Here is a 26,143-nt window from a genome sequence, read left to right as displayed (position 1 = left end):
TCACAGGGTATTCCTATCCTATTCTGATATTCTCTAAAATCACCAAAATTCATGAAACGTTAATATGGGTTAATAGCCAATTAAAATAAGTCTTTTGTCAAATTCATCACCAAATAATTTTATCAATCAAATTAGAATCAATTTGAATAAATAACTTAATTAAACTTTTTTAAAATAAACTTAAAACATAAAAAAACAAAATTATTTTATGTTTGATTTTTTAGTTATAAAAATATTTATTTTAAAAAAATGATTAAAAAAATTATTATAGGGGAAGTCACTTTTTCTCAATTTTTTCATAAATACTTTAAATAACTTCTTAAAAATTTATATATTAATTTTAAAAATTATACTAAACATTAATTCTTTAATTTTTTATAAGTTAAAAATAAAAAAAAATTATTTATCACCTATCCAAATTAACCCTTAATTCCTCAAAAATTTAAAATTAATCACATCTGTTCTTTTGTCAAGGGATAACAGTTTCTGGCAACGAAACATTAGGTGACAAGATATGTTTATGATTTCGTATCAAATTAGTCCATGTTTAAGCATTTCTATTTTTGTTTCAGGTATGTCCATTCCTTGTTGTTGGAGGCGTATCAATACTTGCGCTTTTAAAGGTTAGGAACTTCTCAGAATAATATAGTAGCGGTAAGTAATTGGTTTTCGTTTTCGTTCAGTTGCAAATCTTCGCATTTTCAAGTAATAAATTTAACAAAAGTTATGTCAAGATGAAATAAAAGTTTTAGACAATTTTAATTTTTGGCACAACCGCTAGGAACCAAAAAATAATGCATAGCAACAAAAACGCAAAGCGGGGAAGGGGGAAAATTAGATAGGGCTTCAATACCTAGAAAACTAATATTTAAACAAATCAGTTGTTTCTGCGGCCTCTGGAGAGAAAATGCAGTTACCTTACTGACTACAAAAAGAGCAGTATTAAAATTATCGTCAAGTTCCTATAACAAACAAAGCATTCATTTAAATTAGCAAATACATTGCATAATGAAGTCAAAATTGTATCCTGCACCAGAATGCAGATCCCTTCAGTTCTTTTTATGAGCTTCGTCTATTTTCTTTTTCCGTTGCTTAATGAGATCATTTTTAGCCTGCTTCCGTTCATTAGATATCTGAATGACATTAAAATAAAAATAGAGTTAGAGGAATAACGTTAGAATTTAAAGTAAACCTGCAACTTTGCAACCATAAGTTCAGGCACATAATTGATTGATTGGGGAAAAAAGAAATAATACACAAGCAATACCATTGCCATGAATTAAGACACTACTTCCTTGAATTATTTTGACAGTACCAGGTCATACCATATTATCTTAACACTATATTGCAGATTAAATTCTTACCACTTTCTATACAGGTTTTGTAGTTATGGGATACATACGCTAGTGTGTCTGACACAAGATAGTACCAAAACTTATGCAGTGCTAGAAGAAAAGGCTAAGCAACTCGGTATACAAAACAAGGGATAGAAAGCTTTACCTTCATGGCTTCCAACAGCTTCCGCTTTTTACGAGACATCATAAGTGTACCCATGTCATCAGCATCATCCTTCTGCTGAGCATTGTCAGTGGATTCTTCTCCAGTTGACGTTTGTTTATCAACATTGGAATCCATTTTACCATACGTAACACCTTGAAGTTCTTTCTTCAAATCATTATGGTATTGCTGCTCTAGCATCATCATCTGCAATGCAACCATTGGAATTGAAATACTTGAGTACCCGAATAAATCTAAAAATATCGACTTCAGGGATCCACTGATTGAATCGTAACTGTACACCGATCCAAGAATATGCATACCTTTTGCTTTCTTTGAGCTGCTTGGTTGGCCTCTGCCCGATCCATAATACCTTCAACCAGAATATTTTGAGGGTCTTCCAGATCTTCTTTTCCAACACCTGGGAGTGGAAGGACTTCTTTTCTGGCGGCAGCTTGCAATTGTTTAATAGTCTTCGCATAGTCAGGAATATATGCTCCTTCTTCCTCGTAATCAATAAAAGGCGACATGTGTGGAGGAGGTATCCTATTGACCAAAATGAAAAATTATTGCTAAGATGAAAGTACACATACATTGACATTACAGGGTAAAGTAAAAACTAACGCGAATGTACCCAAAAATTCATGCCACTGAAAAAACTAACCCTGAAAGATATGACAAATAAGCCATTGAAAGAGTTTAAAATGTGACAAAAATAGCTAGATTAGCTATATATTCTCAACAAGAGCTTTAGAATATTGAATTTTGATATGACTTTTTGCACTTATGATTAGAAAAATAAGACCTTCCATCATTAAAATCTAGAGTTTATGCCAAGTAAATTTCTTTTTTTTGCAATCTTTTTTGTAAATGACCAAAAAAAATCCCTAGAAAATTGAAGAAAAAGGTATTGAGATCAAATTTTGCTCCGTATGCTCACATGCACAATGTAAATAGTTATCCAAATGTTGAATATATAGATCAAATGCCCAAGCCCTTAACCAAATAACAAAGCCATTTGACACTTGTAAAAACATTTTTCTTTGTTATATTCGTCACGTTTTTAAACCTGTCAAACCTTTTTGTAGTTCGTACCTTCCAAGTGTCATTTTGGTAGTTTACATGGATTAGATACCAGAGCAGTTCCTTCATGTTAATAGTGTACATGGGTTGGGGCCAGGTTTAGCTAGACCCGGACCTGACCCTAACCAGAAAGGACCAAATTAGACTGGGTCGACTCGACATTTAATTATATATAACATTAATAAAATTTAACAACTAAATATAAAATTTAACAGAACATTTAACCAGAATAAATTATTTTATATAAAATATAATATTATATGATATAAAAAATATTTAGGTATAACATACGCCTTTGGGTTGGATTGGGTCTACCCCAAGCATGACCCAAACCCGACCCAAAAATGGCACCGGATAAAAACAAGAAACCTGAGCCTAAAAAAACATGCTACAGGTCAGGATTGGATTGGATGTTGAACACCACTATATGTTAATGACTCGGCAAGGACAATAAAGAAGTTGAATTGGTGTTCTATATAACACAATAAAGAAATGTAAAATGCAAACAAAAAATGCTTACACAAACTAAACAAGCCCATGTAAAAAAGTACATGTACATCTAGACAAATATAGAAGATAGATGTTGCAAATAAATAGCTAAAACACAGCACATCCGAGACAACTCAGTAAAATCAAAACTATGAAATTACCTTCCAACCATATAATCCACTGTTGGCAAAATAATCCGCGCATTCACAGAGTCAAATACCCACTGTGGTTGAACATATTCTCTTGAGAGGAACTTATGTCCTTGTGAATCCCTGTCAACAATCTTAAAATTGAAACCAATAGCTAAGTGAGTTGACATCATAAGGTATAACAAGTCACCTAATCCTAGAAGATAGTAAGAAAAACAAACCTGATGTGTGATGCTCTGGTCAGATTCCTGAAAAGGTGCTCCCTCTCCTTCCCAGGAAACTATACCACCAAAAGCAGGAATGACAAAAAGCAATGATTCCCTTGGTACCTAAAAGATTAAGCCAAATTAAACATGATTAGTATTAAAATTTTGGAACACCTTGATAATGGTTGCAAAATTAATTTCCGAAGGAGATACAACCTCAAGAAAAACTTCAAAAATAGTTTGGTATGATGGATTGTATTATATAAAATGGCATCCATTATTGATTAACAAATTCAACAGTAGTCATGTTGTAACACTGAAGCATACAAAATCATGTCATAAAGTCACAACACAACATGTTCACATTTTCCAAAGCATTGAAAAAGAATAGGTTAACCATGCTAGGATTATATAAAAAAAAAAAATCTCATTTTTCGAATTCGAAATATGGTGATTATTTTTAGGCAATCTTTTCTTATGCTACAAACAAATACAAGGTTGTCCTGTTCCAAGGTTTGGCATGGCATGAGTCTCAAAAAGGTCTTACAATGGTAATTGCAGATAACCTGCCAACGGAAGTCCACCAGCAAAGCATTAAAGAATCTATGTAATACCCCAAGACAAGATTATTTCTTAAATTCTTACAATCTTTACAGGTTGAACCAACCCTCCAACAAATCTAATGCTATCTAATAGAATCTAGCAGAAATTTGAAAACAAGTTCCTTACAAAACCTGACACATTCAAACAATACATAACTAGATAATATAGAACATGAATTGTTGGTATACTCTATAAGTTCTTATTTGAATTATTCAATATTTTAATTATTAACATCCTCACTGAAACCTTTTTTCTATATAATTGTTAGATAACACAAAACATAACTTAGCAAATACTATGTATCCGGAATCTCTTGGAAACAGTAACTCACTTCTCTGCTCAAGAAGAATTTCAGATCTTTAAAGAGATTTTTACATTCTCTTGTATCTTGATCCACTTCTTCCTCAGAAGCAGCTTCTTCAACAAGTTGCATTAGTGCACCAGGTTCATTTGTAGGAAGTTGATGCTGAAGTTGAGCAAGTCTTAGTTCAGATTTTTCATGTTCAATATCATCCCTTTTTGGCTTGGCATCACCTTGCTCAGACTCAGCTACCTGGGATGCTTCAGAATTGACTACAGAGGGTACAGCATTGACATTGGCATTGGCATATCTTGACAAAGCATAAAGATCTGCATAATTTGAAAAGAAAAATTATACATAACATTATTCATAAAATACCTGCAGCAATTGAAGTTTAGAGTTTCACATAAGTTAAAGAAAACACTACCTGCTGCCAAAGCTTCCAACCGAGGATCTAGTATAGGGGGATACTTCAAATTTATGGAATGATAGAGCCGGAAATTCACAAAACCAAGAAGAGGCTACAGCAAAATTCATCATGGCAGATTATAAATTAATGAACTCAACATCACAACCAAACCATAATAGAGATGTATTCCACCACCAATGGATTATAACATGCACAACCAATACAATAGACAGACACACCACAGGTGTAGGCAACTAACTTTGGCATTACATGATCCTTACACAATACTAATAACTATTTCAATGAACTATTCACAACATTAGAATATACAGAAATATAATCCTATTAATTCAGGTAACAAGGTTATCAATGGTTTAATGTTATGAAGAACAAATATAAACATTAATATGAAACTAACCTCATACAATTGCAGAAAATTTAGCATGGTGATGACATCAACATCATCAGACACAACCTGTTGTAGTGAATGAGGAGTCAACCACGTTATCTTCTGACCCTCAACCTCTGCCTGCAAAAACCTCTTGCATAAGGCAAATGATGCTCACCGGATTAATTAATGAACATTATATTTACCGCAATTGGTACCTGATAATATATGCCTTTGACAGATACAAATGCTTTTCTCAGTTTGTGAGTGCGAGATATGAATGCTTGCCATTCGTGTGCCAATCTAACATAGGTAAGCCACAAGAATAAGAGAAATCAATAAAAATATCACAGCCCTATAATATTGTACCTTTTTTTGGGCAAGGAAATGTATGGAAAAAAATACTTAGGAAATGAAAGAATTAGACACAAAGGCCTAAAAAATATTTCTCATAAACTAACTCAAATTTCTCAAATTCAGATTATATACCTTCTACATTTATGGACACATTCTATATCAATTTTTTTGCTCTCAGCGGCAGGTAATGCTGCAAAAAGATGCACCATTGAAAGACAGTCATCTAGTTCCCCAAGTGCATCCACAAATCTTGGGTACCTATAATTCATAGGAAAATCTAATAAACTGGAAATTCATCACCAGCTACAGGATAGAATATCGAGACCACCAAAACAAACGAACCTCTGACGAATAATCCTATCTATCTTGGGTTTAGGTGTCTTCTCCCGCAGCCTTTTTGCACGTTCAAGGTTTTTCTTTGCCTCTGCTTTCTTTATTTTCCTCTCATGTACTCTTATCTCTCTATGTATTTCAAGCAAAGGTTCGTGATGAAGAAAGGCAACATCCTTCACATGGTAATAAGTCTGATGAGTTCCTTTGAACTTCTTCTTTGGCTCTCTAGGAGTTACACCCTTCAAAATGCATAGTTTCCTAATATTCACAAAATTCAATGTAAGAATAGGTGTACAGTTCAGTACAGTAAATAAGGATAAAGTTGAACCTTAGATAATTCCTACAAGGGCACCTTAGACTGATTCGTATATGTGGAAGATACCTGAAAAGGGGTAGATTGATCTGCAGTTGTTTGAGTGCTTGTGACCTAGTAACAAACTTGGCTGCATTTCCCTCCTTTTTCTTCCCCTGCCACAAGAAAAAAAAAAAGTCAAAATCTATTTCCTCTTCTTTCAGTATAGACATTAATTACTGTGCACAGGGAAATACCAATACGAACAACAACACACACACACCACCGGATTAAAACACCAAGGTAGAATTAAACAAAGTGTATGAAGTACTTACTGGAGGTCTGTAGTGCTTCACGGCCTTCACCATAGTTGGCAATTAGCAAGAGAAACTGCAAAGACCGAAGAACAAATTAATTCACCTTTGTCAACGGAGTTTGGACCTGTAAAATGAAAACTTCATCACTTTATTAGTCTTCTCAGTTTTAAAGACCCCACCAAACTCTTAACATCCACAAACTCTAATAATATAACACCTACTTTGCCAAATTAATTCTTTGAGAAGCTAAAGACAGGAGCAAAGAATGATTTCCTATTTCCAATATATTGCTCATACCATCAAGCTAGAACAGTAATCCAAAGTGCTATAACAAATAAACATACTTCACAAAACAAATTAAATTAGAGAATGTAACAGGTCTACCTGAGCCTTATACGTTAATTACATTCCTTAATTACAATCTTCACCACAAGCATTTAAATTTTCATTAACATCAGTCTTCATACTATAATCTCAAGACATCTAAGTAAGACTTCCCATCAAGTTCGGGAGCAAAACTGCCCTTAATGTTACAAAACTTTCAGGAAATTTCAGTTGAACTTTCATCATTTTCAGTGTTAAAATTATATCCAAACTTTGCAAGTAAAAACATTAAATTAAAAAAAAAAAAACAGCATCAGCAACAACAATGGCAGTTTAAAAAAACAGCACCAGCAAAACTAGCGGTACTAAGTAAGAAACAGCAGCAACAATAACAATGTAATAAATTAGGGTTCAAAATATAATCCACAGTAACAACAAGTGTTAAACTTTAAATAGCAGCAACAAAAACAATGCAATAGCCAGTAAACAACGGCAGAGACCAGTACCAGGAGGAGAGATCGACGACCGAAGACGGCAAAGCTCGAGGAAGAGTTCCGGTGAGATCGCTGGAGCAGATTGAAGAGGAGAAGACCAGCAACGCCGCTCGAGGGAGAGGGCGGCAGAGTGGCGACCGAGAGGGTGTGAGGAGAAAGAGGAGAAGTGAATAATATGGCAGCGTTAGGGTTAGGGAATTCTAGTGTGTTAATATATATTTTTTTTAATTTTTCACTAAAAATATTTTATATATATATATATAAAAAACTATACAGTATACACTCACTAGGCACTAGTTCCCTACTCGCTACACTTATCGTTAAAATTATTTTTTGCTATAAATAAATAATAAAATTGAAACGTTGCCAGATTTTTACTTTGAAAGTTGAATTTTATCTATTTAGTTGAAATGTTCCCCGAAATTTGTGTGTTTGTATTAAACAATTTTTAAAAGAGTACTAAACGTACTCCGTACTCAGAGAGAATGAGAGAAGGAGAGAGTGGGAACGAGTGTTTGAAGGCGAAACATAGTGAGGATGGCGGCCATGCCGTCGGAAGAGATAAGGGGGAAAGTGTGGGTGGGGGTGCATCCAGTGCCAAGGAGAGTTTTTCACATAAGGGTTTTTCAAAGTCTACAAAGATCTCCTTTAGATATAAAGTCATTGGTCCAGAGAAATCGAAAGCCTTTGCACTTGCAGGATCTCTATCTGGGGATAGTATAGCGACAGTGGTGGACAAGCAGGGCGATTCCCAACCTCCATGTGTAAACTTCACCGAAGAAGTCAAGCTTTGTTTGGCAGAGCCTTATCGAGAAGTTTTGGTGATAAATGTTCTTAATAAAAATTATAGTTACACAGCTCTTTCACACAAGTTTCGGATGGTTTTGATCTGCTTGATGTGGGGTTTGGGTACTTCATGGTAAAATTCGATGCAGGTGAAGATCGTGAGGAGGTCATGCTTGGTGGCCCGTGGTTGATTGATGGACACTATGTTGCTGTAAAACCGTGGGATATAGATTTTCGGCCATGTGAGGAATCCTTCGGGTCTACACTTGTATGGGTTCGGATATCGGGGCTCCCAATCTGGTGCTATCAGGAACAAGCCATGATGCGTATTGCTTCTGCAATAGGAGTTCCCATCAAAGTTGACTTAGCCACTAAGTTGGCTGAGAGAGGACGATATGCCCGAGTATGTGTTCAAATAAATTTAGGACTGCCAGTGATCAAGCATATCATTGTGGAAGGCGTAACTCATGTAGTGGAGTATGAAAGTTTAAATTTAATTTGTAACTCTTGTGCACATTATGGTCACGATATGGCACAGTGCTTGGGTAGAGACTCTAGGGAAGGAAAGAGTGCTGATTCCGATGCCACCAAGCCACGAGACGGTACAAAGGCAGTGCCACATCCTGAGACCAAAATTCACAATTCAAATGAAGTAGAACCTGATGTGGTAGGTGGCGTTACTGGCGAGAATCCTGCACCGAGTTTACAAAAGGATTTAGAGGCTAATAATTTGGAAGGAAATAATGTTGAGGAGGCTTGCATGCATGATGAACCAGGCTGGGAGCAAGTTGTGAGGAAAGGTAAAACCAAGCTGGGCCAGAAGCAATCTAACAAGGTCCAAAGAGGCACTCAATCCAGAACCAATTCGGATAGAGTAATCAGGCCCACCATCCACTTCTCTCACACGAGTGGATCCAGCTCTTATCGCGCCAGGGTCGGGTCACGAGTCAAGGTCGGACACAGCGCTTTCCGTGTTGGTGAGACGTCGATCTCCTCAACCCGACACACCCCAGTGCCTTGCGGGTCCTCTCTCCGGAAACGACCAAGACCGGGGTCCCTACAGAGCTCGCCAGCTGAGAAGAATGGAGGCACGGTGGTGGAAGCATCGTCATGTCTTCCTGCAACCATGAAGGAGGATGTTACCGTGGCGGTTTCATTGGTGAAGAAAGGCGCGTTGCCGGCTGTTATTGCGTCGGTATGCGAGAATAAGGAGACATTCCATGGAGATCCGGAAAACCTGAAGGTCACGGGAGTCACTTCTGCTGGGCAAGCCTCGGTTTGAGGTTGGTGAAGCACTTTGATTTCCTTGTTTTATAATTTTATATTTTATATTATGGATAGCTTAAATATAATAGTTTGGAATATTAGGGGTGCTTCTAATAAGTTAGCCCGGGTGAATTGTAAAGAGTTGGTTAGGAAATTTAAACCTGTAATTTTTATTGTGGTTGAAACTCATTGTCCTTTTCAACACTTGAAACTGTTCTGGGAAAGACTTGGTTATCACCCTATTGGTATAGTGGAGGCGTCAGGACATAAGGGGGGTATCTGGTTCCTTTCTGCAATGCAGGGTGTTCACTGCAAATGGGTTGATGCTTTCGATCAGTGTGTTACAGTTGAGGTTCAGGTAAATAATGTGATTTGGAGGTGCAGTGGTATCTATGGTAGTCCTCAATTTAATACCAGAGTTCTGCTATGGGATTATCTTGTTACGCAGTCTCCATCTTTCTGCGGGCCATGGATTGTTCTTGGTGATTTTAATGAAGTACTATTCTCTCATGAATCTAAGGGTTGCCTCTTCTCGAGTCGTCATGCAGATCGGCTTGCTACATCTCTAGGGGATAGTAATCTGTTTGACTTGAAGACTATTGGAAGACGGTTTTCTTGGTACAGAAGGGTTAAAAATGGTGTTGAGGTGGCGAAAAAACTTGACCGGGTCTGTATCAATAGTGGCTGGCTATCTCTCTTTCCAGAGGCTTATGCAGAAATTTTAAATAGGCTTCAGTTTGATCATTGTCCTATCCTAGTGCGCTGTGCAGGTCGTCCCCAACCGAAAAAGAATAGACCTTTTCGGTTTATTGCGGCTTGGGCAACTCATCCGGAGTACAGAAATATTGTGAACCAGTCATGGCAGGCTGGCTACAGGGAGATGCATGGCAAGCTTTCAGAAGTGCAGAAGAACTCTTTGGAGTTTAATTCTAAAGTGTTCGGCAACATTTTCGTTAGGAAATGCAAATTGGAGAGACAGATTAATTTCCTTCAGAAGCGACTTGAAGTAATGGAGGATTTGTCTATGCGGCAAAGAGAAAAACAACTGATTGAGGAATTTAATAACATGCTTGTGCAGGAGGAACTTCTATGGTTTCAAAAATCCAAAGAGCAGTGGGTAAAATTTGGGGATAGAAATACCAAATTCTTTCATGTCTAGACTCTTGTGCGGAGAAAACATAATAAGATTAATGGTCTCTTTCTTCAAGATGGGGTATGGGAAACGGACCCGGATGTCCTTAGAAGGGAAGCTGAATCCTTTTATAAACACCTATTCTGTCAGTCGGAGGATGTAGACTTAGGTTGTCTTAGTGATGTGCCGCTACCTTCCCTGAATGATGAAGCCTGTTGTAGCCTCACAGCGCCAGTTATTCTGGAAGAAGTTAAGTCGGCCGTTTTCAGTATGCATTCTTTTAAGGCGCCGGGCCCTGATGGGTTTCAAGCTTTATTCTTTAAAGAATACTGGGAGATTGTTGGTTTTGATGTTTGGACTATGGTTCGTCATGCGTTCTCTGGTTTGGATATGGATCCAAGGATGATGGAAACTCTTGTGGTTCTTAATCCGAAGGTAGAAAACCCGGTTTCCATGAAGGATTTCCGACCAATTAGTCTCTGTAATGTGGTTTACAAAGTTATAACGAAGGTCCTGGTCAATAGACTTCGTCCCCATCTCAAAGAGATTATTGGTTCCCTTCAATGAGGGTTTATCCCGGGGAGAGGAACCCCAGACAACATCATTGTAGCACAAGAGGTTCTCCATTTCATGAAGAAGACAAAGTCAAAGAAAGGCACATTGGCCTTTAAGATTGATCTGGATAAAGCGTACGATAGAGTGGATTGGGGATTCTTGAAACAAACCCTGGTGAGTTTTGGCTTTCCTCCTCCGACAGTCAATCTGATTATGCGTTGTGTTACTGCTTCCTCACTATCTATCCTCTGGAATTGGGATAGATTAAATAGCTTCACTCCGAGCAAGGGTCTTAGGCAAGGAGATCCTATATCACTGTATCTGTTTGTGTTGTGTATGGAGAGATTGTCTTGTTCTATTAATCAGCAAGTTGATAAGGGCTTGTGGAAGCCGGTTGCGGTTTCTAGAGGGGGTCCAAGAATTTCTCATTTGATGTTTGCCGATGATTTGCTTCTTTTCTGTAAAGCTGAAAAACAGCAAGTTCAAACTGTAATGGTAGCTTTGGAAAATTTCTGTAGAGCCTCTGGGATGAAGGTTAATATGGAGAAATAAAGCGCTATGCTCTAGGAATGTTTCAGCAACAAGAAAAGAGATTTTCACTGGAGTCTCCTCCATCAGATTTGTCCAGAACTTGGGAAAGTATTTAGGGGTGAACCTTAATCACTCTCGGGTGACACGCGCAACTTTCAATGATGTTCTATACAAGATTCGGGAAAGGCTAGCCAGCTGGAAAGGGAGATTGCTTAATAAGGCAGGTAGACTCTGTTTGCTCAACTCGGTAGTGACTGCGATTCCTACTTATCGTATGCAAGTATCACTCTTCCCTAAAGGGGTAACTAATAAGATAGAATCCATGATGCGAAACTTTCTATGGAAGGGTCAAGCTGATGGTAGAGGCCTGAATCTAGTTAACTAGAAAGTGTTGGTCACCCCTAAGAAGTTTGGAGGTCTGGGAATTAGAGATCCTTTTTGTGCCAATATTGCTCTTCTTGGAAAACTAGTTTGGCAACTTTTTCACCATCCCGATAAGCTATGGGTTCAACTGTTGACGGAGAAATACCATTCTTCTAAGGATGATTGTCTTAGTCGGTCTCGAGAAAGGGGATCTTATGTTTGAAGAGTATATGTCGAGCTTGGGATATCCTGAAGGAAGGTTTTATTTGGTGCATTGGGGATTTGGAAAAGAACTTTTGGTTTTCTAAATGGAGAAGAGAGGGGCGACTGTGTCAGGAGATGGATTATGTTCACATTTCTGATTCGGATCTCAGGATCTTGGACCTTTGGTCATCTGGACAGTGGAACCTTGAGAATATCTATTCTCCTCTGAATCAGTCTCTGCAGAGCAACATTAACTCTTACAACCCAGATGTTCAAGCTGGTTCAGAGGTCGGTTGGTGTTGGACTGGTGCGGTTTCAAAGGTTTATGATGCTCATAGTGGTTATTTGTGGCTCAGTAAGAAGATGTTTAGTTGGGAGGATAGGGGTAATTGGCTTTGGCTTTGGCTTTGGCGTCAACATGTTCCGGAAAAGCACAAATTTTTGACCTGGCTATGTCTTCGGGAGGCTCTTCCTACTGCTGCATTTCGTTTTAGGAGGGGCATTTCGCACACGGATAGCTGTCCACGATATTTCTCATGTCAGGAATCGGTATTACATTGTATTCGTGATTGTCCAAAAGCCCAACTTGTTTGGCAAGCTTTAGGGATCTCCGATCAACCAGTGGATTTGATGAGTTGGTTCTTACATAATAGCAAACAGCGCCCCTTTAGATTCTTTTCTGGTCTCTGGTGGATTTGGCGTTCGAGGAATAATGAGATCTTTCATCCTCACGACCATTGGACTACAGACAAGGTGATTGGTATGGCTTTGTCCTTGGAAAAGGAGCTCCGAAATATTTTTGAGTTGCAACGACTGTCTATCCCCTCAACCATTAGTGGCTCTTGGATTCCCCCCTCAGTGGGTACCTTTAAGATTAATTGTGATGCTAGCTATCCTGGCAGTGGTGCTCGAGTTGGTTTTGCTTGTGTTAGCAGAGATTGGAAGGGAAGGTGGCAACGAGGCTGTCTGGGAACAATTGAGAGTCGTAGCGTTTTGCAAGGAGAGTTGTTTGCTATTTGGAGAGGCTTTCTTTTAGCATGGGACTTGGGACAAAGAGACATTATATGTGAGACAGATTGTGTGGAGGCTTTTACTATTGTCAATAATTTACAAGATTGCTCTGGGTTTATTGATCATTTGATGTTAAAAATTCGATATATCATGTCTTGGAAATGACGTGCTGATCTTCGGTTGATCTTGAGAGATGCAAATAAAGTAGCAGACATCATGGCAAAGACCGCAATGAGGACCCTTTCTCCCCAAGTGGAGCTTCCGTTGCCTTAGAAAGAATTTGACAGTAGTATTCAGCGGGACTGCCTTTCTTAAGCAGTTTCTTGTTTTTTTTTCTCGTTCTTAGTTTTTGTTTATTTCTTTTAAGTCACCAAAAAACAATTTTTGTGTTACCTTTTGATAATGGTGAAAATTCAGGTGAAGTCGACTTTATGTAAAATTGATATTTCAAAGTCGTTAGATAAAAATTTAGTCAAATCAGTCAAATCATCTAACGGCTCTCAGATATCAACTTCATATGAAGTTGACTACACATGAGTTTTCACCTTTGATAATTTATGTAGTGGTTGGAAAAAGATTTATGTCTTCTTAATTGTTTTTTATAATTATTTAATAGAATAAAGAATCAAATTAATTTCTAAAAGATTACTTATTTTTTAAATTAATATTTCAAAAGATTTAATTAAATTTATTATTTAAAAATTTTAAGTTAGCCATTTTAGTTTTTTGGTCACTTCTATTAGTTAACGTCTTAACAACATTAAAATTGATTGATGTGGCACATTAAGTGACACAACACACAGTTAATAGTCTTAATTTACGATTAACATGATAAGTTTATGAAATTAGATCAAATTAAAACCTAATTAAAGGAATATCATGTTAATAGTCAATTAAGACTCTTATGCGTGTATTATAATATCACTTAATGTGTTACATTAATAAATTTTCGCATATCAACAAAAAAAATAACAAAAAGACTAATACAATTTATTTAAAATCTTTAAAGGATGAATTTAATTAAAAAAATTTTTAAAAATTAATTTAGAAAACAAGTAATGTTTATGACAAATTTAACTATTTATCCTTATTTAATAGCTATATTTGGCTATTTGCCAATTATATGAGTTACTAGAATTGATCGACTCAAAACAAATTTAATACCGACAAACATCCCATAAAAAAATGAATAGAAATAAAAATGTCTATATTTAATAATATTTGTTTATAAGAATGTTTAACAATATTTTTAGAGGTAAATAAGAAGAATGAAATTTAAAAAGAAATTTTAGTTACAAAATGAGTAGGATGTTAGCATATAAATGACTTATTTTTAAATATATTATTACATAGTATTTGTATTAAGAAAATATGACCAGTTTTTAACAAACAAAAGCACTAAAAAATAGATAATATATTTTTGTCTATATTTTTATTTTTTAATGTATTGGATGTAAAGAGAGCGAAAAGATTATTTTTAGGTGAAGTATATGACACTCAAGTAAATAGTCCCTAAAATTTGACCCCTAATTTATTTTTAATATATAAAAATAGATACACAAGTTTATTCATATTACTTTTAAGTCACTTTTTCTTCCTACTAATGTCATGTCATGTCAATAATATCGTTTATTTGGTAAAATTTTAGAATTAACCACTCATTTTTTGTCAAATCAATTATTATTTTTAAATTAACAAAAAGATAAAATATATAAAAAAATATACCACTAATAGAAACATATGTAAATTTGTAACTTATAAAGAATCTATATCCCTATATTTATTATATTTTACCGTTATAAACAATACAATAAATTTATAACCTTAATAATTAATTAATTATTTTTATAAATAACTCATTAAATGTAATAAATATCTATTATTACAAATGTCATAATAATCTATTAATCATAATAAATTTTACCTTACAAATTTATTTAAATTCCATACTATTTGAACTACTTATATAAGTGTCTTATTACTATTTCCTCAAATAACATCGAATTTAGCACAAAAAAAATTTATTTTCGCACTACACAACATCTCAAACTTACTCAATGGAGCATCATTATTTGGACAATATCACCAAACAAACGCAATTGGTTTATCAAAGTTCATGTGGTTCGTTTATGGAAAACATTAACACTCACAAATGAAGAAGAGTTTCTTTGTTTAGAAATGATTATACTAGATGAAAAATTACAAAACATATTTATTGTATCTTTAAATTGAACATTTTCTAACACTATTTTGAATTTGTATCACTTGAGACATTGTTCAAAGAAAAATATTAACAGGTTATTTCACTTTATACTATTTCAATTATTCTTATTAAAAATAACTTATTTAAAAAAAGTCTACACATTTTTGTTCTTTTTATTGTAGATGTCATTGGAAAACTGCATGCACATCAAGAGATTAAGAAGAAAGAAAACTATACAAATTCAAGACACATCTTCGAAAGAAGAACATAGATGCAAAGATGGAACAAACACAATAGAAAATGCATACAACTCAATCATTCATAAAAAACATGCATTCACAAAAATCTACGATAGAAAGAAGAAAGCAACAACACTAACAATAACGAATAAAAAAAAAGGAGAACGAGCGTCACACAAGAAGATTAAGTCCATCAACAAAAACAAATACAAAAATCAAACCACCAAATAAAAATATCACTTTGTACAACTCTAACATTCAAATCTTTTGTATTCCAGATTATTTTAAACAAAACACCTTTTAAATTTAACTTTAGTTTATACATATTTAATTCTACAAAGCATAGTCATTTTTAATATTTAATATATACTATCATTAATTTATGCACGGGTCTCATTCTAGTTCAATTTAACTCTCGAATTTTCAATTGACCCAAATTATACCTGAAATTTTAACGCATGACTCAAGTTGACCCTTCCGTCCATTTCCATCCCCTTTAAGTGATGAAGGAACAGGGAATTAGGTTTTTGAAAAACGATGTCGTTTTTGCCACGTCAACTTTCCGTGACGAAAATGGACGGAAGGGCCAACTTGAGACACACGTTAAAATTTCAGAATATAATTTAGGTTAATTGAAAATTCGATGGTTAAATTGAATAGGTGGTCAAATTTCAAGGCCATTTTGAGTACCACTCATACTAAATTAATCTGCTAGCAAGGAAGAGTACATAAATATAACATATGGTGATAAATACATGTAAATACAACTGTAACATGAAAATATGGTTAATCAATAAAATAGGAAGTAAACTTATAAGGTATCTCGAACTATTTCTCACTAGAAGTATGGTTAATCAATGAAATATTGAGGTATATACATAGTTACATACAATACAACAAACGCAGACGAGAATTTCATGAACAAGCACTATAACAAATAAGGGTGGGCATGGTTTAATTTCTGGTTTGGATTAAGTTCTTGATGATCTTTTTAAACTCCCTACTTTCGATCAAGTACAAGATGAATGAGAGAAAGGCCAATAGATGATGAGGACCCTGAAAGGTACCAAAGCTTAGAAGGGACTGATCTTGCGAGCCATCTGTAATAAAATCTCAGGAACAAATCTTCTTCTTGGTGCTGCAGTTGTACCCTTTGCAACAGCATCTTTGTCATTGGAATGTATCACAGAAACTACATGATCAAATAGGTCGTCTTTGCCGCCTCGTAACGGATCCTGAACACAGCATGGTTGAGAAATAAGTTCATTGTTAGTATCTGGCACTATAAAGCAAAAGGAAGATTGAGTTTACATAATGAAATGTTCAAAAAGTATACCGAGTATTTGAGTTTGTATTAAGTCAATAATTTTTAAATAAAATACAAGAGAATCTGATTTGTTATATCTTTTCACTTACTTGGAGGAACAAATCTGTATGAGTTTTCCCATCATAGAGAATCAGCTCAACACTTGCTCCTGCCTTCTTAAGAGCCTCGGCAAACCGTTCACTGCAAACAATAACTTATTAGTACAAATATTTCAACCAAAAAAAAAAAAAGACTCTTCGACGTAAATATTTGTCAAAATTCAGGGAACAAAAATTAGCAAACTACTGGAAGTAATCCTGTTTGGGCATTGGAGTTTCCTTTTTTTTTATGCTTTTTTTTTTGTTGGGGAGGGGGGGGGGGGTGTCATGCCTCTACCCAGACCATTGGTTAAGTGGAAGGATATTTACTACTACAACCAATCATGTGCTTGTTTTCCATCAAATTGAAATTTTCATTTATAAAGTATAACATTCCCATTATGGTATTCCGTCCATAGAAATAACATAAGATTATGTATAAATGAAAGGGCGGGTAATAGCATGAAATTTATCTATTTTCGCAATAAAAACAGTCATCAAACTCTACCTCTCCCATGCTTTGTTGCAAACTTTATATACTCACTTCCAGGTTAGGAAAACTGAAGAGGGTCGCATTAGGCAGTTTATAACTTTATGTAGCTATAATGAAACTTAATTAAATCCATTAGGACACAACCAACAGCCACCAGCATTTTTTTATGAAAATACATAAGTATATTGAAGAAAGTTGCAATGCATTAAAAGACAACTGAATTTCAAGTCTATACACTAACCTTGCAACTGATGGTATGGAATAGTCAGCAGTTCCATGGTACAGATATATAGGAGGCAAGAGAGGAATAGATTCTTTGATGTGTGGATCTTGAATTTTGATTTCAGGAGAAAATATCTTCAAAGATTCTTCACCTTCCATGATACTATAAAACAAGTCAAAGTTGTTAAGGAGGAAAAAAATCTTTAAATTCCAGCTATAGTGGAACTCAGTTATTTGGGACACACCTTAGAAAAATAGAACGATACAAGCCACGATTGTGGAAGTGATCAACTAATTCCAGTAGGTTATATCTGCAGACATGTATTGAAAGGGTTAGCAGATGATCCTTTGACATGTACATATTACATAACAACTGGTCAGTGAACATAATTAACAAACACAGTTTCTTAACACCAAACAAGCCTGAAACAACCCTTTTGTTGTGTTCTTATTCTTTCTCAGAATCAAGTTGCCTTGATAATATCATGAAAAGGCTTATGGAACAATAGTCCAATTTTCAAATGAAGAGACTCCACCAATTTTCTATCACTTTACAACATGAAACACAATGAAACATCCTTTTTCCACTAGTTGAGCTAGGCTACATTGATCAAATGATGTCATAGTGTTCTATCATAAATCATCTTTATGTTTGAACCCTACTTAACATTTAAATCTCTTGGTTATCCTATTAATAGTTTCCCATGGTTTTCCTACACCCCCCTTTATCGCTAGCTCTATAAACTGAATAATTTTTCGTCACTAATCATATATTTCATAGATTGATGCCTTTGCAGTCAGAGGGTGCCATTTGCCAAACTAGGCTTTAGGGATGTTAAGTACTAGTCAATCACAAATTCGGCCCTTATCTTAATTGTACATGTAGATAATGTTAGATGAGAGATATTGATGAGCACCCTTTGGTAACTAATTCTGATTCAGCAGTCTGTTTAGAGTAAAAGAAGTTTCAGGAAATGTTGAGAAGAGGAATATGGTTACATATGGGAGGGGGAGTGTGAGTGAGGCTTAGGGGAAAAGTTTAGGCCATTGGCTCATATACTCTCTATCTTTTATTTTCATGGTTACATTTTCATACGGGCCTCGCTAATACCACACTGATATCAGCTTAGGTACCATCAATACACCAGAATTTCTTCTTTTTTTGGTTAAATACACCGGAATATCTACTTCTCTTAGCCCTAATGACCAGGTTCCTTACAAAGGACACCAATCTTGATATTTAGCAAAGGATAAGATCTTGAAGGATGATTTGTGAAATGGCCATTCCCTACCCTGAATACAATCACTTTCCACAAAGCATCACCCATATTCAAATTTAATATCCTTCTGCAAATGAGAAATCTGTTGTTTTTCTATAATAAGCATTTTTAAAAAGCAGTATCACTCAGCGGAGCCAGCTTGACAGCCTCAAAATTATAGTATACAATGAAATGAATAGCATGCTATTGGTTTTAACAGGATAAATGGTGCATATATTTCACAGGTAGTGTCCATAGAGATCATTCCTTAATCCCTTCGATGTTATTTCTGTGGCATTAATCAGTCACTATGGAAAATTGATGGTCAATGCTGCATCAAACTCAAAAGTCTACCCTAGCAAATCTAGGTAGGTGCAGCAGAGATGCTATATGCTTTAACAGAATAGTTCAACAGGTTGATTTAACAGTCAAACCAGCTATCACGAAATAGAAGGGTGTGCTCCTTATATTCAATCATTAAGAATCACCAGTTACCACTACTGCTTTCCATTGCAAGAAGAGTTTTGGATATTTCCATGATTCTTTATCTAGGAACAGAAGCAAGAAAACATTTGTTCTTCAATGAAACAATGAGAAAATGTGACACATGGGTAAAATCTCAGCTATAACAAATCCTATTAACTCCATCCACGTTTTCTAGACAATATAGAAAAAATCATATTATTGAATTTTGAAAAATTGCTCAAAAATCAATCTATGCTCATAAAATACTAATAACATCACTTACCCTCCGGATAAACCAAAATAAGCTTTTAGCTGGGAAATGCTCCAAGAAACTTTATTTCCTTTTCCAACTTCTTTGATTGCTTGATCCAGTAAAGCACAAGAAGAAATATGAGCACCAGCAGATTGCCCCATCAAATATATCCTATTAAAAGTTTAACAAAGGAAAAAAATATCAATCTGTAAGTTGAATGTTTAAAGTATGGAAAAGGTATCTTATATGGTAGCATGTCACCTATTAGGATCGCCTCCATAATTAGCTATGTTATTGATGACAAAAGAGATTCCTTGAGAAGCATCATTTACCATGTCACTGATTGTTCCTTGAGGAAAATTTCTGCATCACATGTAAATGAAGATATATTAAGTAAAAAACATAGAATAAACATTGCAAGTTAAATGTGACAATGTATCTAATAGAAAGCTGAGTTCTACAGTGCAACAAATCTATAAAAGTCAAAGCTATTAAATTGTTTAAGATGTCAACAGACAACAATGACTATGCTTATCTTAAGTGTGATGCTGTTTTACTCCAACATTTTATGAAACAACAAACAACTCAACTTAAGATATGCATGCACCTCTGAACAACATTTTATGTTTAGGAAAGAAAAGCTATAGCCTCTAAGAAAAATCAATGTTGTTATAAATAGCTTTGACTAAATTCCTTTAAACGTAGATTACAAAAAGCACCCAACTTGTCCATTACTCCATTAGAATACCTCAAACATAGAGCAAGTCGGAGCAAAGGAAAATTGTAGATTCAATCTTGCACTGCTGGAACTGAGACCAGGTACCTGTAATCAATGCATGCCACTATAATGTCTCTTTCTGCCAACTGTAGTCCTAAAAGGGATCCCCACGCTTTATACCTAAATCAAAATCCAACAGACATCACTTAATCTTCAAAGATATAGATAGATGAAACAACAAAGCCTTTACCTAGGAGGCAATACCATTTGGACGACACTAATGTGTCATATCATAACCACAACTAAATTGTTTGCGTCTCATGGAGACCAATTAGTTTGGTCATAAGTGAAGAAGATTTCTGACTGACTGTTATACCAACAAAGTAATACGCATTATTTTATGATTTTAAGATTCAATTACAATGACCTGATATACTACTTAATTGAAGTAAAAGCAGTGTGCCATTGCAGAGACAGAAATGCTTAACATAAAAAGGATTAAAGAAAAGAGTGCCCCATAAAATAAAATTGACACATCAACTAAAGAAAATTATGCAGATATTTCAAACCACTCACCCAATAATCCATGCTCCTCCGGTTACAAATATCAAAACTGGCTTGGGCTTATCAATATCAGCCGGTAGATACAAATCCAACCTGAAAAAAAAATCCAAATTTAGAAAGAATATTGAGCAGAAAACACAATACATGGAATTACCAATATCACAAGATAGATTTATAGATTTACAAGCATTTCGAATTACCTGTTTCTTGGTTGATCCCCATAAACAATGCTACGCTTTACGTTGCTCGTGAAGTAATAATAGTATGCAACTGCATCAAGTCAACAGTAAGAAGAAAATAAAAGAAAGTAAACAAACAAAACAAACAAACAAGCAAACAAACCAATAAACAGTAGATCCATTTTCCATGATCAATATTACTGCAAACAAAATGTCCTGTGTAGATTTCCACCTAGCACGGCATGATAGATGGCAGCATATAGCACAGGAAGAATCAAGTTTCAACATTATCAACAATGGAATCAAAACATGATAAAGCAAGATTATCCTTGGGGGATATATATTTTACTTAAAACAGAATGAGCAAGATAATATCTAAGAAGCTCAAGCTGCCTAAGTAAAATTAGAAAGCTTAAGATATACTAAATTATTACCACAATAACACTATCGAAGATAAGAAAGAACTGCAAAAGTATAAAACCATATAATGTTGAACTAAATAAATAAATATACATAAAAAAAGAGATTAATTATTAGATCTTTAGGGTCAAAGTACATCACAAATGAATCCTAAGATTAAAACAAACCTTGTAGAAATCCAGGCATAAGAAGCATGGCGTAACATCCAAGGGCAAGAAATTGCTTAATCCAGCGGTAACCAATCCTGAATGAAAAAATCAAAAATTAAAAATTGAAAATCGTCTACACACCACAAAATTACACACGAGTAACAAAAATTCACATCAAAATACACTTAGCCAATCCTTTGTCATAATTATTTAAATTTTGAATTGAGTAAACAAACAAAGTTTAACTATTATTCTATTTACGAACAAGTAAGCATTTCACTACCAATTTAAAAGCCACAAATTAAGAAACAAAAATGAAGTTATGAAGTGAAGGTACCCGAGATACTGAAGAAGCGTGAATGTGAGGCTAGTGACCAAGTAGGTCTCGGCGGCGACGTGACCGATGTCTCTGGTGAGAGATCGTTGGCGAGCAGGGCGGTGGCGGAGGCCGTTTTTTCCGGCGAGGCGGCGGGTTTTGTTGGTTGGAGCTGTGTCAGTTTCCGGCTGGGAGTTCAGCGGCTCGGCGGAGTCGAGGTCGAGGTCCGGGGACACACGGCGGCGATCGGTGAGGGAAGGCATCGCCGGTCGAATGAATCGGATGAGGTTGTTATTGCATGGAACGGAATGGCTGCTTCGCTTGCTAGATTTGAGTGGTGGAGTTTGGGAGGGAATCATACCGCGTATGACGTATTTTTCCATAAATTTATGTTAGCGACTCACGTGCACCAAAAAACTAAAATTAATCTTTACAAATTATTAATTTATTATTTAATAATTTTTATTTATTAATTTTATTTAAAAAATAAATATATGTAAATTTTTACCTAAATTTATATAATAAATTAGTAATGAATCGAAGAATCCCTTACATTAAAAATTTTCTGTGTGTTTGTTTACTTGTTGATTGATATTTAAAATTTAAAAATATTAATTATTGTTTTTATATAATAATTTTATTAAAGCTTATTTAGATAATCATTTAAATAATAAATTAAAAAGCATTTATTTTTTATGATATAAAAATACATAAATTTATATGTGTGACATGTTTTTACAAGAAAATTAAATCTTTCAAAAAATAGAGTAAAAACAAGAGACTTATTGACTAGTTTCTTATATATGAATTTGCAAATGCTTAAGATTGATCTATGAATTTTTATTGTAAAAATGTCAATTTTCATGAGAAAATTTCTTTTAATAATAAATGCATGTATCAAGGATAGTTGTTTGATTTAGTTTAATTTCTGTTTAACGCTTAATTTTAGTTTTTGAATTCGTATTTGATAAAATATGAATATAATTTTGAACAATGTTATATGATAAATAAAATTTATTATTTTTAATTAATACTCTACATTCTAATTATAATAATATAAAAATAAAATATTGACTAATTATGATAAAAAAAATTGTCTCCTAACATTTTTCTATAATTTTTGCATAATTTAGTTTTTAAAACTAAACAAAATAAAAATGATTGACATAACCTCTATTATATTAAAAATCATGCAAATGTATTTATCTATCTAAGTAAATGAGAAAATTAACAAAGTGTTATTCCTTCCTTACACATATAACCATTAAACTATTCAAAGTACGGAACCAGAGCAAATTTTATTGTTACTGAGTTAATTTTACATTTTTTTTTAAATTTAATTTTGATACACTGTCGATGTAAAATAGTTTTATATATGTATTTAATTATACAATATCACACTAACAAAATAATTATTTTTATCATGTGAATAATTATTTAAAAAATAAATAAATTAAATAATTGTATAAAAAAATTTATATTATTAATACATCAAAATTAAAATATTCTTAACATGGGAAATGTAAGGAAATGAGTATGCAAAATTTGACGTGGTGGCATTATGTTGTTGCGGGTCATGGGATGAGATTACAATTATTAAGCTTATTAGCTGTCTTGATGGAATTATTCTTGTAATGTTTGGTCCTTTCTTGACTAGGCTTGTGTTTGTGACAATCTCCCTTATTGACAGAAACAGAGTTGCGTGATTCTTGTTTACACAAAGGAGAATAAAATAATAGCAGTGAAGTGTTGTTGGCTGCGAAACCAAGAAAGTGGCGAGTGGATAGTGGATGGAGACAGGTGAGATTTGCTTTTAAAGACGGCACTCAATGACGTTTGGGTAAATAATTTAATTAATTTTTTAAAAAAAATATTAAAACATAAAAATTTAAATTAAAAATAATTTATAAATAAATTATTTATATTTAAAAAAGTATCATAGAAGAATTTATTTTAAAATTTATAATAAATAAAAATAATAAAATAGTTTTAAAAAATGAGAAAAGTTAAATTTTTTTATTTTTTAAAAATTTTTATACAATTTTTTAAAAAGTTAAAATATATTTAAAAAACATATTAAACAATGTTAATGTGATTTTTTCTAGGTTAAAAAATTTTAATATGAATTTTAAAGGTGTGTTTTACTTAAAAATAGCAGTTTTTAGTGTATATACATGCAAGTAAACGTTGTAAGCATGTAAGGTAATGAGTCAACACGCAATTAACGTGTTAGATACGATGTGTTGCTACGTAATGCACATCTGTTCAATATGCAGATAACGTGTTGCTACGTAGCGCACATCTGTTTAATACATAAATAATGTTTTGTAACACGCAAATAACATGTAGAATTACTTTTTTGATATTTTCATAACGCTGTAAAACACTCCAAATATCCGTATTTAAATAAAACACTATTTTTTTATATATATCTAAAATAATTTCTGTTTTTTATAAGTTAAAAATTTTAAAGAATAGTTTTTAAAGCTTTTCAAACTGATGCTCAAAGACGTGGGATTTGGTTGGATTTAGATTCAGTGGATGTTGTGTTGCCAAAACGCATTCCAACACTCCAACTTCGGATAATTCACATAAGGGGAAAAACTCTTATGTCAATGCTTTTGATCGTGTCTAATTGTTTATGGTTATCATATTTTTACAATCTTTAAGAAGTGAAAGTTTTATTTTAAAAGTAGTTATTATAATATTATTATTATATATTCTATAAACAGAAATTTTAGATGAATGCTAATTTGTTTTGAAAAAAATAAAGAATATAATGTTTACTAAATTTTAAATTTTAAATTCTAAATTTTAAATTTATTCAAAATTTTAATTATAATTCATAAATTTTAAATTATAAATTTTAAACATAAATTATTAATATAAAATATAATAAATAAATAATGAAGAGTTATTTAATTTAACAAATACAATATTTTTTATTTAATAAAACACGTTTAAAAATGAGCTAAGATTTCAATATATTTTTTAACAATAATGTTAGGAAACCAAGATGATTTTTCAGTCAAAAATCAGCCAAATGTCTCTAAATGGTGAAGAGACGGAAGCTAATTGAATTAATTTCCGTGATTCATGTTGCAATAATATTAAATATATCTCCTCCTAATTTAAATATGATAAAATATTTAATAACTAATATTTTAAATTATAAATAAATAAAATTAATTATTATATTTATAATTAATTAAACTGTTCTTTGATTGATTTAGAATTGGTTCATATACTTTTCCATTTTTGAATTAATGATCTGTTCAAAAATAAATTTGGAAATATATGTCCTTTACATCTTTTAAGTTATTCAGATTTGATCGAGGAAATGTAGCTACATAGATTTCATTGAGCAAGCCATTTAGCATTTAGTAGTTAACTATAATTGGTATTATTATACGTGTCTCTTATGTATCCCTATCCAAATTTGGTTCTTATCTATAAAGGTGTGTAGAAGAGTCATTTTGTCGAGGACATCTCATGGTGGTGAGTGGTTACTAGCACCCAGCCACAAACACTCCTTATTTTTTCCTTCAATTGTGTTATGATTTATCTGATCAATTAATAGAAAAAACTCACTTGATAAATTTTTTTAATTAATTAAATTGGTTTCTTATGAAATGCAATTTTTTTTTTTGGTGACTGCAATAGTTTAATATTAAATAGAATTGGAGATCAAATTTACCGTTAAAATAATTTAAAGAGATTAAATTATAGTTTTTCTTTTTATATTATCATTCCTTAATATTTTATTAGTATAACTTCATCAAATTTACAATTAGATTTTTATATTTTTTTTTAATTGAATCTATACAGACTACTTTTTTTGAAATAGAAGAATATAGTGTTTTATCTACTGTTATTAATAGATTGAATATTTTTTTAATGTGAAAATAAAAAATTTAAGAATTAGAAAAAGAATATTCAATCTATTCACAACAGACTAACAGTAAATAACACATTTTTAATGTAATTTTTAATATTAAGAATAAATAACAAGATTCTCTATTAAAAAATCCATCAACATATTTTTGTCTTATTCTTTAAGTTATAAATATTTAATAAAATATAATATTTATGTTAATAATTATACATAATTTAAAAACATTCTAATATAAATTCTAATAATTATGCTACATGTATGAAAAATCCAATTC

General features: G+C 33.3%; 3 protein-coding genes across 5 annotated transcripts; 1 reads left to right on the top strand and 2 right to left on the bottom strand.

Moving 5' to 3' along the window:
* Positions 1–841: 841 nt before the first annotated feature.
* On the bottom strand, positions 842–7,471 carry LOC112716685 (pescadillo homolog). Of its 3 annotated transcripts, none has more exons than XM_025768653.3 (14): positions 7,255–7,471; positions 6,443–6,497; positions 6,198–6,283; positions 5,825–6,073; positions 5,615–5,740; positions 5,344–5,428; positions 5,156–5,266; positions 4,756–4,849; positions 4,359–4,657; positions 3,440–3,547; positions 3,231–3,352; positions 1,821–2,043; positions 1,501–1,704; positions 842–1,133 (listed from the first exon to the last, which is right to left on the bottom strand). In XM_025768653.3, the coding sequence occupies exons 2-14, from the start codon at positions 6,473–6,475 to the stop codon at positions 1,050–1,052; spliced, it is 1,824 nt and encodes a 607-aa protein (XP_025624438.1). In that variant the 5' UTR covers positions 6,476–6,497; positions 7,255–7,471; the 3' UTR covers positions 842–1,049. The 3 variants fall into 3 exon arrangements, with proteins under 3 accessions (XP_025624438.1, XP_025624437.1, XP_025624439.1); XM_025768652.3 differs by having other exon boundaries at positions 6,443–6,548; positions 7,255–7,466; XM_025768654.3 differs by having other exon boundaries at positions 6,443–6,562; positions 7,255–7,428.
* A 256-nt stretch (positions 7,472–7,727) lies between these two features.
* LOC112717993 (uncharacterized) lies at positions 7,728–11,533 on the top strand. The gene is made up of 5 exons (XM_025769907.1): positions 7,728–8,006; positions 8,093–9,304; positions 9,596–9,652; positions 9,815–10,300; positions 11,348–11,533. The coding sequence occupies exons 1-5, from the start codon at positions 7,728–7,730 to the stop codon at positions 11,531–11,533; spliced, it is 2,220 nt and encodes a 739-aa protein (XP_025625692.1).
* Positions 11,534–16,307: 4,774 nt separating this feature from the next.
* LOC112716684 (isoprenylcysteine alpha-carbonyl methylesterase ICME) lies at positions 16,308–22,399 on the bottom strand. Its single transcript, XM_025768651.3, has 11 exons — positions 21,996–22,399; positions 21,677–21,753; positions 21,111–21,180; positions 20,923–21,003; positions 20,452–20,526; positions 19,890–19,991; positions 19,659–19,799; positions 17,897–17,962; positions 17,671–17,814; positions 16,949–17,039; positions 16,308–16,767 (listed from the first exon to the last, which is right to left on the bottom strand). The coding sequence occupies exons 1-11, from the start codon at positions 22,355–22,357 to the stop codon at positions 16,606–16,608; spliced, it is 1,371 nt and encodes a 456-aa protein (XP_025624436.2). The 5' UTR covers positions 22,358–22,399; the 3' UTR covers positions 16,308–16,605.
* Between the last annotated feature and the right edge of the window lie 3,744 nt (positions 22,400–26,143).

Source organism: Arachis hypogaea, chromosome 10, assembly GCF_003086295.3.
Source record: "Arachis hypogaea cultivar Tifrunner chromosome 10, arahy.Tifrunner.gnm2.J5K5, whole genome shotgun sequence".
Lineage (NCBI taxonomy): Eukaryota > Viridiplantae > Streptophyta > Magnoliopsida > Fabales > Fabaceae > Arachis > Arachis hypogaea.
This window is presented reverse-complemented; position numbering and strand designations above follow the sequence as displayed.

Bases quoted from the DNA above. Each gene is read 5' to 3' on its own strand.
- LOC112716685 (XM_025768653.3), bottom strand. From the start codon at position 6,475: ATGGTGAAGGCCGTGAAGCACTACAGACCTCCA. The intron at 3,353-3,439 runs GTTTGTTTTTCT...TTCAATTTTAAG, and splicing joins ACCAGAGCATCACACATCAG to ATTGTTGACAGGGATTCACA. The intron at 1,134-1,500 runs GTAAAGCTTTCT...AATGTCATTCAG, and splicing joins AGCTGTTGGAAGCCATGAAG to ATATCTAATGAACGGAAGCA.
- LOC112717993 (XM_025769907.1), top strand. From the start codon at position 7,728: ATGAGAGAAGGAGAGAGTGGGAACGAGTGTTTGAAGGCGAAACATAGT. The intron at 9,653-9,814 runs GTAAATAATGTG...CATGAATCTAAG, and splicing joins GTGTTACAGTTGAGGTTCAG to GGTTGCCTCTTCTCGAGTCG. The intron at 10,301-11,347 runs GTAATGGAGGAT...TCTATTAATCAG, and splicing joins TCCTTCAGAAGCGACTTGAA to CAAGTTGATAAGGGCTTGTG.
- LOC112716684 (XM_025768651.3), bottom strand. From the start codon at position 22,357: ATGGAAAAATACGTCATACGCGGTATGATTCCCTCCCAAACTCCACCA. The intron at 21,181-21,676 runs GTTTGTTTTAAT...GACTTGATGCAG, and splicing joins TATGCCTGGATTTCTACAAG to TTGCATACTATTATTACTTC. The intron at 21,004-21,110 runs GTAATTCGAAAT...TTTTTTTTTCAG, and splicing joins GGGGATCAACCAAGAAACAG to GTTGGATTTGTATCTACCGG.